A 15,112-nucleotide genomic window follows, 5' to 3' on the forward strand; every position below is an offset into this window, starting at 1 on the left:
AAGCCAGGAAGTTATTTTGAAGACTGACATCTGGACGGAGAGCACTGAGCACCTAGGAGCTTGCTAATGTGGTCCTCATCCTCCGACAGTACTGATAACAACTCTTCCCAGGGCTCCTACTTCTCCCGTTTGCCTGCACTGCTCTGGGCCTGCCAGAGACCACCACCTTCCAGCACTCTGTGAAACCACGACAATGGTAGTACACGCCTAGGGTGTTCCCGGTTGTTCAAGTCCAGAGAGTTAACCCATCCTCCCACCTAGAGCCAAATATTTCATTTTAAAAATAAAATTACACCACAGGGCCTAAGACAGTAACAGAAAATGGGACAAAATGAAAGAAGCCACTATTTTCAGACATAAAAGGGGCTATGGTCTGGAGGAGAAGGGAGATAAAGAGGAGGGCTCCAGGACAGGCCAGCTCTTGGCAGGGAGGGATACCTTCTGAACCGTGATACTGGGAGGGAGCCCCAAGCATCGGGATTTCAGGGAATCCAAAGTGCCTGGAAACACGAACAACATAAAAATTAAATGAAGGAGTGGCAACATTACATACTAGAACACACTCAATCCAAAAGAAGAAAAAAAGCAACAGAAGAACAGAGGAAGATGTGAGACTTAAATCTAGCCATACTGATAATTATTTCCCCATAAATATAAATATTTAGACAGATATTCTAATTAAAAGGCAGAGATGAGAGACCAGATAGACCATGTGAACACGAACACCAAAAGGGGCTGTGGTTATATCAATACCAGGGAATGCAGACATCAGAACAATGTAGCAGCAGGATAAAGGAGAACATCTCCTAAAGATAAAGAGGGAATATTCATTCAATGATATTAACCATCGTTATACACATACCTCTCCCCGGGGTGGAGGGGGGGCAGTAGTTCCTCTCCAGCCACTTACCAAAGCAGGAGGACAGCATCTGTAAAAATGTCCACAAGCAGCTTTATTCCTAATGGCCCCAAACTGGCACCCCCGACCCCAATGTCCATGAGCACTGAGGTTCGTGAAGTCCAGAGGATGACATGCTATTCGGCAACAAAAGAAACCAAGTTCTGGACAAGCCACAGTGTGGATGACTCTCAAGGAAGGACACTGGCAGGACCAATAAGCCAGACACCAGAAAATGCGCTTGGTTGGAGTCTGTTTAAATGTTCTTCTGGTAAAGGCCAGAGCAGATCCAGGGCTGCCTGGGGCTGGGGGGAGCTGAATACAATGGGACAAGGATGCACTCTTTAAAGTGACGGAATGGGTCCGTTTGCAAGGGCTTTGGTAGAAGTCACATGGGTGTACACTTCTGTCCAAAGTCAAACCCAATCCTTAAGATGCATGTTTCATTGTATGCATATACTTCTATAATTTTTTTTTTTTTAAAGAACAAGAGCATATGGCATGGTTAGCTGTAAACAAAGAAACAAAAATCAGGAACAACATGGCATCTCCTGAGGAAATCAGATATATCCTGAAAATCATAAATGAGAAGAAATAGGGACAAGGTGGGGCCCAAATCCATGTTCCCAGTAAAGCCATTCTGTTTCAAGTTCTTTTCGACCACCAATTCTGAACCCACTTGCTGGCGTGAGCTTGGGAGCCACAAAACAAAATGAGTTCCAATCGTCTTAAATAGTCACAAATGATTTGGCAAGCAAATGGATTCTGAGAGCAACTCTGAAGGCCAACATCTGTAAGTCATACTTTCTTCCACACTCTGAGCAATGCAAATTTCAATTAAAAAAATTTTTTTTTCCGTGGAAAATAAGTGCATCTTACAAGGTAAGAATGTTTGCTTCCTGGGGCATCTGGGCGACTCAGTTAAGCCTTAGACTCTTGGTTTCCACTCAGGTCATAGCCTCAGGGTCGTGAGATCGAGCCCCGCATCAGGCTCTACACTGAGCATGGAGCCTGCTTAAGATTCTCTCTCTCCCTCTGTGCCCCTTTCTTAAAAAGAAATTTTTTTTTTGTTTCTTTAAAAAGGGGCCCTAGAGTCTTAGTGTTCCACTGTTAAAAATAGTCTCTCTGAGAGAGCGGCACAAGTCAGCCTGCCCCACCGTGGCTGGGATTTCTTTCTCTCTTAAGCCAAACCTGAAGCATGTTCTCTGCTCCTCATGGAGCAGAAAGTCATCAGCGTGGTGACAAGCTCTAAGCTCACCTGCAACCAGACAGCATCAGGAAGAACGCAGAGGACATGTGACAGCAGCCCGCAGCAGGTGGCCCAGTGCAGATCAAGCTCCCTCCATTCCAAGGTACAGGAACAGACCCATTGCCCTCTGACCTCAGCCTCCTACCTGAGCCTTTCCTTTACCTTCCAACCCTACCTGAACCGGAGGACACTGTGTCCCCCACAATCCCCGGACCCTCCCACACCCACTTTTGTGCTGCAATGGGCCGCATTACAAACCCCATCTTCCAGGCTCTAACTCAGTGACTTCTCGCCACCTCCACCTACCCAACTTGTCCAAATGCCAGAATCAACTCCTGCTTCCACCCTTGCCTCCCCAGCCCGTTCCCATGGCAGCTCGTCTGCTCTGTGAACGCCTCAGTAAGCGTGTGCCAGCCTAGTGCTCAGAGTCTCCCACGACCCAGCTCAATCCGAGTAGAAGCCGACGCCTTACAATGGCCCACAAAGCCTGTCCAACCTCCGGCACCTGGCCTGCAGCCCCCAGGCGCCCAGGACACCCTGATCTGAAACCGCCACTGGCAAGCCTTGATGAGAATGTGCGGCCCACAGCAAAATTTACTGCATCGGTGACAGAGTTTTTAGTGGTAGATTTCAAACAAACCCTAATAACCACCTTAGAGCGTATCACTACCCTTCCTAGTTGACTTTGACCTGAAGTAGAAATACTGACAAAAATCAATAATAAGATAGAAAATCCTCAGAAAAAGCATTTCCAAAACAGCTAAAACCAAGGGATATCCTGACAGCAAACTACCATCTGAAATTTCATAACATGGTTGGGTTGTTTGTTTTGCTTTTTTTTTTTTTTTAATCCTAATAGGGTCCCGTCATCGCCGTTACTGTTAGTTCAAAAAGCTGACAGACAGCTTGGCCAGTAAAGGGGATGCTTCCTAGACCCTTGGCATTCTCTAGCAATAGAGATTAAGAACCCACATTTGCTAATATTGCTAAAGCATGTACATTTTCCCCCTAAAATATGTGGATCCTGCCAGGGAGAAAGCTACACCGTTGAGTCAGCTGCAGACGCTGGCTGGTTGGCTACCCTTCCCTCCCTGCTAAGAGAGTAGCCGCCCCACATTCACCTTGGGGTTCACACTCAGGCCTCAGAAACATCACCAGGAGCCCCCTCAGGGAACTGCAGGGACTCTCCGGTAGGAGTAAACACACTTTGGGTGCTGACATGCCACAAGTCTCTGGGAGTCCCATGCATCCTTTTGCAGAGAGAGCTGGCTGGGGTGGGAAGCCCTCTGTGGCCTGATGTGGTCTTCATCTTTTCCATGTGCCTTGTTGTCTGAAGAGATATTTCCAGCAAAGTGCTGGATCAAAACATATTCAACTGTGAATGTCTCATTTTGCAAAGCACATAACTACATCTGCTACAGAAAGATCTTTGCGCACAGTCCCCAAATTCTGGATTTTAGTATCATTACATATTAAATAGGAACTGTACAGTTTTTATGTTTTTTTAAAAGGTGGGGGGGGACTCCATCTGCATGCTAATTTCCACTCTAACTTTTCCTGGTGCAAGGAAGGCAGTTGTGAAGGACAGAACTCCTAATCAAGGCTTTCCTTCCGTGCCTTTGGCCATGTTCTCTTACCTAGCAATGAAATGCTCGGGGCAGTGCTTGGCACATGGGCAGCCATCACCATCCCAAACTAAACGGAATTACTACTAAGCCAATTCAGAAAAAATCAGGGAGGGGCACCTGGGTAGCTCAGTGGGTTAAAGCCTCTGCCTTCAGCTCAGGTCATGATCCCAGGGTCCTGGGATGGAGCCCCGCATAGGGCTCTCTGCTCAGCAGGGAGCCTGCTTCCCTCCTCTCTATCTGCCTGCCTCTCTGCCTACTTATGATTTCTGTCTGTCTAATAAACAAACAAAATCTTAAAAAAAAAAAAAAAAAGAAAAAGAAAGAAAAAAAATCAGGGAGAATTAAACAGCAACCATTTAAAAGATCATGGCTTGCCAACCTGCAGATCAAGGGTCTAACCGCCCTACCTGAGCATTCCCAGCGTCTAGTGATTGATTAGCAGACAGGAAAGGATTGGGTCATTCCGGTAAAATGGAGCTGTTCTGAATTTTTCTTGGAAGTAACCATTCTAACTGATCTTAAAACTTGGATGATGGCTTTAAAAAGGAAAGTCAGTCCTAGTAAGTATTTTCCTGCTCACTCCTATGTCCCACATTCTCAGAGTGGTAAAAGGCCACAGGGCAGGGCAGGTGGCATCCGCCAGCTTGGGCTGGGTCCTGCTGAAGGAGCCGATCCCAGATCCCAGCTGCTGGAGGCCAACACGGGTGAGAAGCCAGCTGAGAAGCAGGTTTTTAAGGAACAGCCTTTCCCTCTTCCCTAGTTGTCTGTCTTCTCTGGGCAGCATTCTTATTAGAAACCCAAGTTGGTAATGTTCAGATTACCATTCAGATTAATGTTCAGATTAATGTTGGTGCCCCTAACCTTCCAGGGTTTCCTCCCTCCGCTGCCCCAGCCGGGTGCCTGTTGCTGCCTTGGCCTTTTCAATTGAAAATCCAATTAGCTGTGCTTAGTCAAGTGTTTATCTCTGCTTTCTGAAAGTTTAAATGGATCTTTAACTCTTTTCCTTGCTAAAAGTCTCCACAAAGACAAGGATAATTGATGCAGAACTGAATGGGGCCCTGGGTTTTTCTTCTCCATGGGGGCTGGCTGGAGAAAGTTTTGTACAGATAAGCTAGGGCAGGAGCCTGACTCTGCCACTGTCAATCAGGGCTCCACACTTCCAAACAAAGTGGGGAGCAAAGAGGGAACACACAACCATTGAAGCTGCTTCCCCGGTTCAGAGTCCCCTTGCCACAACCGAATGCAAGAGTGCTCAATTTGCTAAAATTTGACCCTGGCCTCTGAAGAGAGAGTTGCACAGTCAGACTTTTTTTTTTTTTTTTTTTTTTTTTTTTTTTTGCAGATTTTAACCATTTTTATGTTTTGAAACACAGGACACTTCAAACAATACTTTTATAAATTTAAGAAAATGGCAAATTTGCTCTTTGAAATTAATAAAAGAGTAATCCTAAAATGTTTTATCTGTGTTGCTTGGGTGTGTGTGTGTGTGTGTATGTTTACTATTTCTGTGGTCTTACATAATTATCAATAAATAGGTGCCTATATCTCTGTTCACTTTTGTTTCTATAGAAACTGCTCAAAAACCTTTTTCAAAAGGTGATAATTTCTATTTTTCTAATGTATTCTTTTTATAATGAGACATACTTTTGTTCCCAAAGCCCATATCAAGTATATTTCTTATGCCTTAACCCCAGATGCCAAATAGAATTTATGCATTCTTTCTAAATAAATGTTCTCAGAAATCATGCTAAATATATTCGGGACCAACCCAGGAAATATTTAAGAAATCAAAGTGAAAAGTAAAAATTGAAAAGGAAAGGTACCAGAATGCAAAGAAATAAAACTGTTTTTATTCTGAAACAAGATTCTCTATGGGGATAATCCTAAGGAATTCACAGGCACACACACATCTCCCAGAATTAATAACCTAGTTCAGCAAGATGGCAGGATCCAAGACCACTAGACAAAAACCCATTCTGTTTCCACATACTAGTGATGATCAGCCAAAAATGAAATTAAGGAAAAAATTCCATTCAAAATAGCATCAGAAAGAGTAAAATACTTGGGAATACACTTAATGTGATGTAGAAGGCTGAAAGTCACAAAGCAGTGTTGAGAGAAATTAAAGACGACCTAAATAAACATGGAGACATTTCATTTTCATGGATCGGCAGACTTAATGTTGTTAACGTCGCAATTCTCTCCATACTGATCTGTAGATACAACACAATCCTGGCAGGATTTTTTTTTTTTTTCAGAAATTAAAAATCTGATGCTAAAATTCATATGGAAAAGCAAAGGATCCAGAACAGCCAAAAGTAATTACGAAAAGAAAAAAAAAGGACAAAAGTGGGTGGACTTTTTTTTTTTTTTCACTATAAGGAACTCTCAAGTTGCATTTCTATTTTTTTTTTTTAATTTCTTTTCAGCATAACAGTATTCATTGTTTTTGCACCACACCCAGTGCTCCATGCAATCCGTGCCCTCCTTAATACCCACCACCTGGCTCCCCCAACCTCCCACCCCCTGCCCCTTCAAAACCCTCAGGTTGTTTTTCAGAGTCCATAGTTTTTCATGGTTCACCTCCCCTTCCAATTTCCCTCAACTCCCTTCTCCTCTCCATCGCCCCATGTCCTCCATGTTATTTGTTATGCTCCACAAATAAGTGAAACCATATGATAATTGACTCTCTCTGCTGGACTTATTTCACTCAGCATAATCTCTTCCAGTCCCGTCCATGTTGCTACAAAAGTTGGGTATTCATCCTTTCTGATGGAGGCATAATACTCCATAGTGTATATGGACCACATCTTCCTTATCCATTCGTCCACTGAAGGGCATCTTGGTTCTTTCCACAGTTTGGCGACCATGGTCATTGTTGCTATAAGCATTGGGGCACAGATGGCCCTTCTTTTCCCATGGAATGGGAGAAGATATTTGCAAATGACAGTACAGACAAAAGGTTGATATCCAGGATCTATAAAGAACTTCTCAAACTCAACACACACAAAACAGATAATCGTATCAAAAAATGGGCAGAAGAAAGACACTTCTCCAATGAAGACATACAAATGGCTATCAGACACATGAAAAAATGTTCATCACCACTAGCCATTAGGGAGATTCAAATTAAAACCACATTGAGATACCACCTTACACCAGTTAGAATGGCCAAAATTAGCAAGACAGTGGGTGGATTTTTATTTCCTGATTTCAAAACTTACCATAAAGCCATAGTAATCAAGACAGTGTGGTACTAGCCTAAGGCAGAAATCAATGGAACAAAACTGGGAGTTTAGAAATAAATCCTGCAATTATTGTCAATTAATTTTCAACAAAGATGCCAAGACAATTCAATGTAGAAAAGAAGCTTTTTTTTTTCTTTTTGAGAAAGAGAGAGAGAGCACATGAGAGGGATGGGGCGGGGAGTGGGCAGAGGGAGAGAGAATATCAAGCAGACTCCATGCCCAGCGTGGAGCCCTGCTCGGGGCTTGATCCCATGACCCTGCGATTGTGACCTGAGCTGAAGTCAAGAGTCAGACACTAACCACTGAGCCACCTGGCACCCCAAGAAATGTTTTTTCAACACATGTATTCAGACAATTGGATATCCACTGCATGCAAAAAAAAAAAAAAAAAGAATTTAAACCCTTACCTCACATCACACACAAAAACTAACTCAAAAATCAACCAAAGGCCTAAAGGTAAGAGCTAAAACGATAAAAATTTCCAGAAGAAAGGAAGAAAATCTTCATAGCACTCAACTAGACAGAAAAGTTCTTAGATACGACACAAAAGTACAATTTTTAAAAATGTATTGGTTGAGTTTCATCAAAATTAAAACCTTCAGCACTTCAGAAGTCACAATTAAGAAAATGAAAGGGAAAAGCCAGTCACTGGGAGAAAATATCTGTAAATCACACATATGATAAACAATATAAAGACAATTTCTTAAATGGACAAAAGATTTAAATAGGCATTTCACCAAAGAAGATATAAGGACACTAATCAGCGTAAACATGTTCAGTGTCACTAACTGTTAGGGAAACACACATCAAGACCACCATGAAGTAACCACGAGACCCACGAGATTGTTAATGACCAGAAAGACAAGAGCAAGGGTTGATGAGATGACGGTAAGCCTGGAACTCCCATAAACTGACACCAAGAATGAAAAGTACTACAGCCTCTTTGGAAAACTAGAGTGATTTCTTAAGAAGTAAAACAGGAGTATACCAAACGTCCCAGCAATTTCAAACTCCTTGCCGTATACCTAAGAGAGATGGAGACCTATGGCCACACTTGCACATGAACACTTCCAGCAGCACTGTTTTATAACAGATGGTGGGAATAATCCAAATGGATAAGAGAATTTGTGATCTATCCATATGATGGAATATTAATTCAGCCTCCAAAGGGGGTGAAGGACTGGCAGGCACAATACGGCTGAACCTCCAAAATCTGACACTGAATGAAATGAAAGAAGTCAGATGCAGAAGACTATGGGCTAGACACCGCAAATTTCCACTCACATGAATGGGAGTCAGTGTTACCAACTGAGATGTTCCCTGGCAGGAGGTGATGTAATGTTACATTAGCCATGTGTTCTTGGAACACGAGGGTAACATTTGCATACTTAGTGAATTAAGTGCCTACTTTGGAGTCTCCTTAAAATCAGAAACACCGCCCTCTAATTAGAGTGGGTAGGCAGACAGAGGAGCTCAGTAGATTGTCGACAGACGGATGGAATTTATCAAAGCCCATGCACCTCACTTGCATATTAGGAGATTACTTCAGTGTATCTTATAGAAAGAGAACAGTAACAAAATCTTTATCAGAATTGATCATTTCATTTGACTGCCTTTCAGTAATAACTAGTATCCCTTTAAAACCATTCTTTGGACAAGCCAAACCAAGAACACTGTGTTTATACCTAAATGCAGAAGTTGTACTGACAGCAAATTAGGGACCAGGGTAATTGATGTCCATTATGACATACAATTTCTGGATAAGGAGGAGAAGGAAGATAAAGCAGCCTGTCACTTATTTTTTACTCTGAAAACTGGCAATTAAAAACAAAATTAAGCATTTATCCTGCTATATCAGTTTTATCTCGCTGTGTAATGAATCACCACAAACTCAGTGACTTGAAAACACTACCCATTTCTGAGCTCACAGTTCTGGAGGTCAGAAGTCCTGGTGGGCCCCATTGGCTTTCCTGCTCGGGGGCTCACAAGGCTGAAGTGTTGGCAGGCCAGGACTTACCTAGAGGCCCAGGGGGATCTGCCTTCAACCTCATGCAGACTGTGGGCAGAATTCAATTCCTACAGTTGTAGGACTATGATCCTGGTTTCCTTGCTCAGCACCCAGAGAGCACCCACAACCTTCTCACTCAGTGCCCACCCTCCTTCCCCCGTACCTGCAAAGTTGGGAACGCCATATCTAATGGCTCCCGTGCTTCGGTCTCTCTGTCTTCCTCTTCTGCTGCCAGCCTGAGGAAATACTCTATTTTTAAAAGGGCTGCTGCGAGTGATGAAGCCCACCCCGAACACAGCCTTGATTTCCTCTACAAAATCTCCTTCACTGGGTTGCTCATGGGAGTCATGCTGGGAGGCCAAATTCATAGGAGCTGCCTTCAGACTCAGCCAAGCACATCTACCTTTCCAACATAAACCATACTTATTTTTTTAAAGATTTCATTTATTTTAAACAGAGAGAGAGAGAGAGAGCATGCATTTGAAGGGGAGGAGCAGAGGGGGAAAGACAAGCAGACTCCATGCTGAGCATAGAGCCTGATGCAGGGCTTGATCCCACAACCCTGAGATCATGACCTGAGCCGAAATCAAGAGTTGGACGCTTAACAGACTGAGCCACCCAGACATCCTCCTACATGAGCTATATTTGAAGGCAACCAAATAGCCTCAGTTGATGAGCAGAAGTAATAACGATGGAGGGAATGGCATAATTAGAAAACCCCCATTTGGCAGCTCCCTAAAAATATAAGCGATTTAGGCAGCTAGCGTCCAGGAAAATGAAACCAACGGCAGATGACAGCTTGATGGGGAACTGCAAAGCTGACCATACCTGAACCCACTCTAGAGCCAGGACTACCAAGCAACACCTACGTGTCACGTGCCTCCAGCCACAAAGTACACAGCACCACCTGTGAAGCACTCTTGCCAAAACAGTCGAACCAATCTAATAAGCTGTTAGAGCTAGCTTTCAGCTTACAGGAAATACAGAAAATAGAAGTGCAATTTAAATGATCTCAGAAAGAAGCGAACAGAAAAATCCAGAACGTGGAACATTCTGCAATACAACTGACCCAGTTTCTTCAAGAAGTCAATTACCTGCATGGGGAGAGGGGAGGTGAAGGGCAGGGCCACCTGTTCTTGGTTAAAAGACACATTACTGACAACTACAATATAAGAACAATATTTGGATCCTGATTCAAACCAACCAAAAGTAAATAGACATTTTTAAGTTAATCAGAAAAAAACTGACTGTAGACTCAGAATTACAATAAGCATCATCATTAGATATTAAACTAAGAATCATCATCTTCATTGGTTGGGGTAGAGATGAAGGTTGTATAAGAAAACACCTGTCATTTTTAGAGATGCCTATAGGGCTGAAACCCTATAAGGGGCTTGCTAATTGCTTTAAAATATTTTGGCGCACACAGAGAGGGGATGGACGAGGCTGGGAGAGCAGAAAGTTGCAAAAGAATGAACATGGGTAATGCATACATATGAGGAACAATTAGTCCACTTTGGGGCATGACTCAATATTTTTATAATATATACAATTCCATTTCAGAGCCTTTATTCATGGAGCATCTGTTGAGAACCAACCACCATCTTAAGGGTGTCACAGACATTTCTCACAACTGCCTTATGCAGTAGGTACTATTCTGACCCCCACTTTTATAGGTAAGGAAACTAACGACATCCCACCTGGTTTGGGGTGGAGCCAACAGGTCAGCCAGTCAGCCTTCATCTCAACAAAGCCTCAGAGGCCAGTGAAGGAGAGATTTCTACCTTTTCCGTTTCACAAAGCATTTTCACACATGCTTGCAGGCAATCCCCCAAAACCATGTGCTCACCATCAGCACCAGGGAGGGTGGAAGGTGCTGGAAGGCAGAAAAGGAGCTGACAGGCAGGGGATACAGGGGGAAAGGGAAACAACAGAACCACAGAAAAGTAAGAAGGTGGTGACACATGGAGACAGTCATAGAAAGGGGCTGATGGAACAGACAGACAAGACAAAGGCAAAGGAGGTGGGGGGTGCTGAAATGGGAAGATGGAGAACCTACAGAGCTGGCCCCCTTCCCCTCTGCCCCCACCCAACACGAGCCAGAAAGGAGAAAGCCGGAGAGCAGGAGGAGAGGCCAGACAGACACTGATCGGGCGGCCATGCCGGACATAGCTGCACAAATGTGTTTGGCCAGGTGACCACGGACTCTTCTCTCCCCGTCCCGTCCCCCAGGCAGCTACTGTTCTTTCCCGTGACCTTCCAAGTTTAGACTCAACTTCCCCCGACTGGCTCCATGCTCACAAAGGGGAAGGAAGGGAAGAGGAAGAAATTATTTATTCATCTAAGCACCTTTTAAAATTCTTTAAAACTGTTTAATGGTGATAGAATTCACAGGCCACCAGTGTCCCACGAAGCCGCCCTTGGGACAGAGCCCGTGTAGCTGGGCCTATGGTGCGAGGCCACCCTCATGCCAGTAAGTCACTCGGGTCAAGGGCTCCTGGGGCCAACCACCTGTAAGGCTTGGATCAAAACAATGGGAAAGACATGCCTGGGGGCCTGCATGTGTATTGGGGGGGTGGCAGACAGGAAAGGTGTGAGGATCAGAAAACACAACAGGAGAAAGAATCCTCAGGACATCTTACAGACTGGCCTGAGAGCTCAGGGGAGAGCAGGTTTGCCACAGTCCTCCAGTATGCCTTAGTAATGGGGAACCACATGCTCCAATTACTGGTCAAGACCCGCCTTCCTCCCATGCCAGCATTATTTATAATAGCCAAAAAGTGGAAATAATCCAGACATCTGTTGACAGACACAAGGATGCACAAGACATGGCACAGCCATATAGTGGAAGACAGCCGAGCATTGATAGGAATGAGCTCTTGGCACACGCTTTAACATGGATGACCTTGAAAATGATTTGTGAGGAGCCCCACGCAATGGCCACTTATCATCTGGTTCAATCTAGAATGCCCACCACAGGCAAATCTATAGAGGCAGAAATTAAACTGGTGGTATCTAGGGGTGGGGGGGTAGAGTGCCAATGAGTATGGAGCCTCTTTTTGGGGGGTGCTGAAAATGTCCTACGATGAGGCTATGGTGTGGGTTTGCACAAGACTGTGAACACACTAAAAAGTACCGAACCGTATTCGTGACAGGAGGGTATTTTATGCTGTGTAAAACAGATCTCAGTAAAGCTGCAGATCGCTATTTTAAATTCAACTAAAGAATAAGTCGTTCCTTTTTTCCTTTCCCTCCCAAAGACAAGGCGTTTCTCTCTTATTATGGGGAGAGTTTTATTTTCTGTTCTTTAGCACAAAAGCAGAAGCAAAGGGGAACCTTTATACAGATGACAGTTAACCAAACGCCATGAACACAGTGAGAAGCAGCAATAAAACATGAGATGAAGGTCAAACACTTTTCACCACTCTGTTCCCATACCAAATCCCAATGACTGGGCAATTCTCCATCTGCTTGTCCGGAACCCAGCACCCAACTTTTGACCACTAAGGGGGACTAAAGGGGTTACCACAGAAGCTGTATTGCCTTAGTAGATGGCTAATTTGTAAACTAGACAAGAAGTTTACCAAAGTCCAAGACTTTCTGCATCGGCTTCTACTTTACTTGAACACAAAAGAGCATCATGACTCTTTCTAAAAGAAAAAAAACAAAAAACTATCTGGTTCTTATGGGGTGACCCTCTCTACTGTACATTTTAGATTCGTTGTTTCTCTCCCAAGAGCCTTTCCAGAATGACCAGAGAAGGAGCTGGACAAATGAGAACAAGTCACCTCACCAACCTGAGTCACTGTGTCCTAACCTGTAAATGGCAGGGCCACCCAGACTCACTGCAAAGGATATTCAGTCTCAGTGGGGACCTGAGTTCCAGGAAACTTTAGTACAATCACAGTTTCTTGAAATTTTAATAAAGTCACATCCTCTAGGGTTAAAATAATTTAAAAACCGTGACACAGTTCCTCGGCAAACCTTCTCTGAATAATTGTGGGAGGCAAGTAAGGAGCAAAGGAAGGGAAAAAAAAGCTTCCCATTCTGTTATATTCAGCTAAGGTGATTTCATGTAAAATCCTAGAATTATCTTTTATCACATTACTATGGGCAGATCAACAATGCAGTCAGCTGGCAGGCCAAACGATAAATCCTATCCTATTGAGAACAAAATCTTGTTCAGGAAATTCCTGGACAGCAGGAACTGATTTGGAGGAATAAAAAAAAAAAAATAGGTAGATTCCAGCTCTTACATAACCCAGTGGACAGTCACCTCTGAACACACTGGCAGTTCTGTGGAAGGCAGGCGAGAACACGATAATCCATTGCTTTGCAGGCCTTGAAACCCCACACTCAAGCAATCCCTGCTCAGTCCTTATTTCTCCAGGCATTAACTGCTGATCATCAGAGAGCAGACCTATAGGTATATCCACACACCTGCATGGGCCAGGACCAGCACTGGGCAGAGCTGGGTACCAGCCGGAGAGAGATGGCTCCTTGACCTCTAGGCACTCTAGGGGAGTCCTGGTGACCCGCTAAGTAAGATGGAAGGGAGTCACGGGGATAAGAGTGATTGACGTGGAGCTGACGATGACTGGGCAGCATGCAAAAGCTATAAATTAGCCCATGAAAAGTGGTAAGATCACGTAAGCCAGCCCCACGCTTTGGAAGGAGATGGCCAGCCACCGGGTTGCAGTATGTTATTGAAGACCCATGCCAATTCCTTGTGATCACTGTAAGTACAAGAGCAGTGAGGGAGGCCGGGGACCTCAGACTTGGGTCTGAGTAGGGAGTGTTTCTTTCTGGTTACCAACTATCCAATACTTTGATTTTGGCAACCTCCCAACTGCCTTAAAACCTCGAATCAAACTAATGTGTTTCCCAATAGTTTATGCACAAGACACTACCCGGGATGTAAGGAACCACTCAGTATCTTATTATTACATGAAACCTCCTTCCTCCCCAGCTAAGCTACAAGCCACCCAAAGCACTATGCATTTATACACAACGGGAATGCCACCCGAAACCACACTAGCTCACAGTATGCCAAGTGAGAAAGTGGCACTTACCAATCTTCTGATTAAAAATCTTGTCAAAGGTGATTTCATTTCTCTCCTGAAGATACTTCTGCATCACACTCCGGATACTGAAAGAGAAGAGGCACACGTTTTTTAGAGGTGACAGCTTGTATCATGAGAAACCATCCCCAGAGTGGACAACATGTGACTGTCTGAGCTCAAGGCTGCTGGTCGACCAGAGAGCCCTCAAACTGACATCCACGACTGCACAGAGGGCTGATGGCATGGGGGGCATCATGGCTCCAGCTGGGGTCCTCTCCTGGGACTCAGGGCCGACCTGACATGTGGACTCTTGACCAAAAATAACTTAAGGACTGACTGTGGAAAGCTCGCCCTCAACACCACCGTTTGTCAAAATACACACGAGCATGTGACACATTCTACTAATCGATTAATGAGCTTCTTTCTAAAACAAAAGCAAATGTTCCCTGGATACATCACTGAGATTTTTTTTAAAAACCACACTTCTATACATCAACAATAAACAGTGAGAAAACATAATTAGAAGGAAGATTTCACTTAAAATAAGAAACACCAAATGCCTTGAAATAAATCCTTCAAAATATGTGCAAGAACTTTGTAGGGAAAATTACAAAATGTGTTGAGAGACATAACAGAAAATCTTAATAGATGGAAAAGTACACCACAGTTATGAACAGAAAGATGGAATACTGCAAAAATCCAACATCTACCCAAAGTTATCTATAAAATCATTTCAACCCCAACTCCCATCACTATTGCAGAGAGTTCTTCATAGAACAAAAAAATGATTACGTCTTTATAAACTGCATGCAGAACAACATGGGATCAAGAATAGCAAAAACGTGTATAAAGAATATCGAGAACAGGGCTTACTCTGAAGCTAAAATGAAGACAGGATAAACAAATTAAACAATGAAATGGAATAGAGAGCATATAAATATAGAACTTCAAGGTATAAGGCAGAGAAGGCAGAAAAATGGAGAAACTAGGGATTATTCAACAAGTGAACCAAAAGTGA

General features: G+C 43.7%; 1 protein-coding gene across 3 annotated transcripts in view; it reads right to left on the reverse strand.

Annotated features, from left to right (window-relative positions):
* Positions 1-15,112, reverse strand: part of GRK3 (G protein-coupled receptor kinase 3) — a 120,050-nt gene that overhangs the window by 81,813 nt on the left and 23,125 nt on the right. For 2 of the 3 annotated variants that reach the window (XM_032311533.1, XM_032311534.1), the window contains one exon: positions 14,104-14,180. In XM_032311533.1, the coding sequence (XP_032167424.1) occupies positions 14,104-14,180 (77 nt within the window). Of the gene's footprint in view, positions 1-9,194; positions 9,219-14,103; positions 14,181-15,112 lie in introns of those variants that run through there. The other variant, XM_032311532.1, reaches the window with a different exon arrangement.

Source organism: Mustela erminea, chromosome 13, assembly GCF_009829155.1.
Source record: "Mustela erminea isolate mMusErm1 chromosome 13, mMusErm1.Pri, whole genome shotgun sequence".
Classification (NCBI taxonomy): domain Eukaryota; kingdom Metazoa; phylum Chordata; class Mammalia; order Carnivora; family Mustelidae; genus Mustela; species Mustela erminea.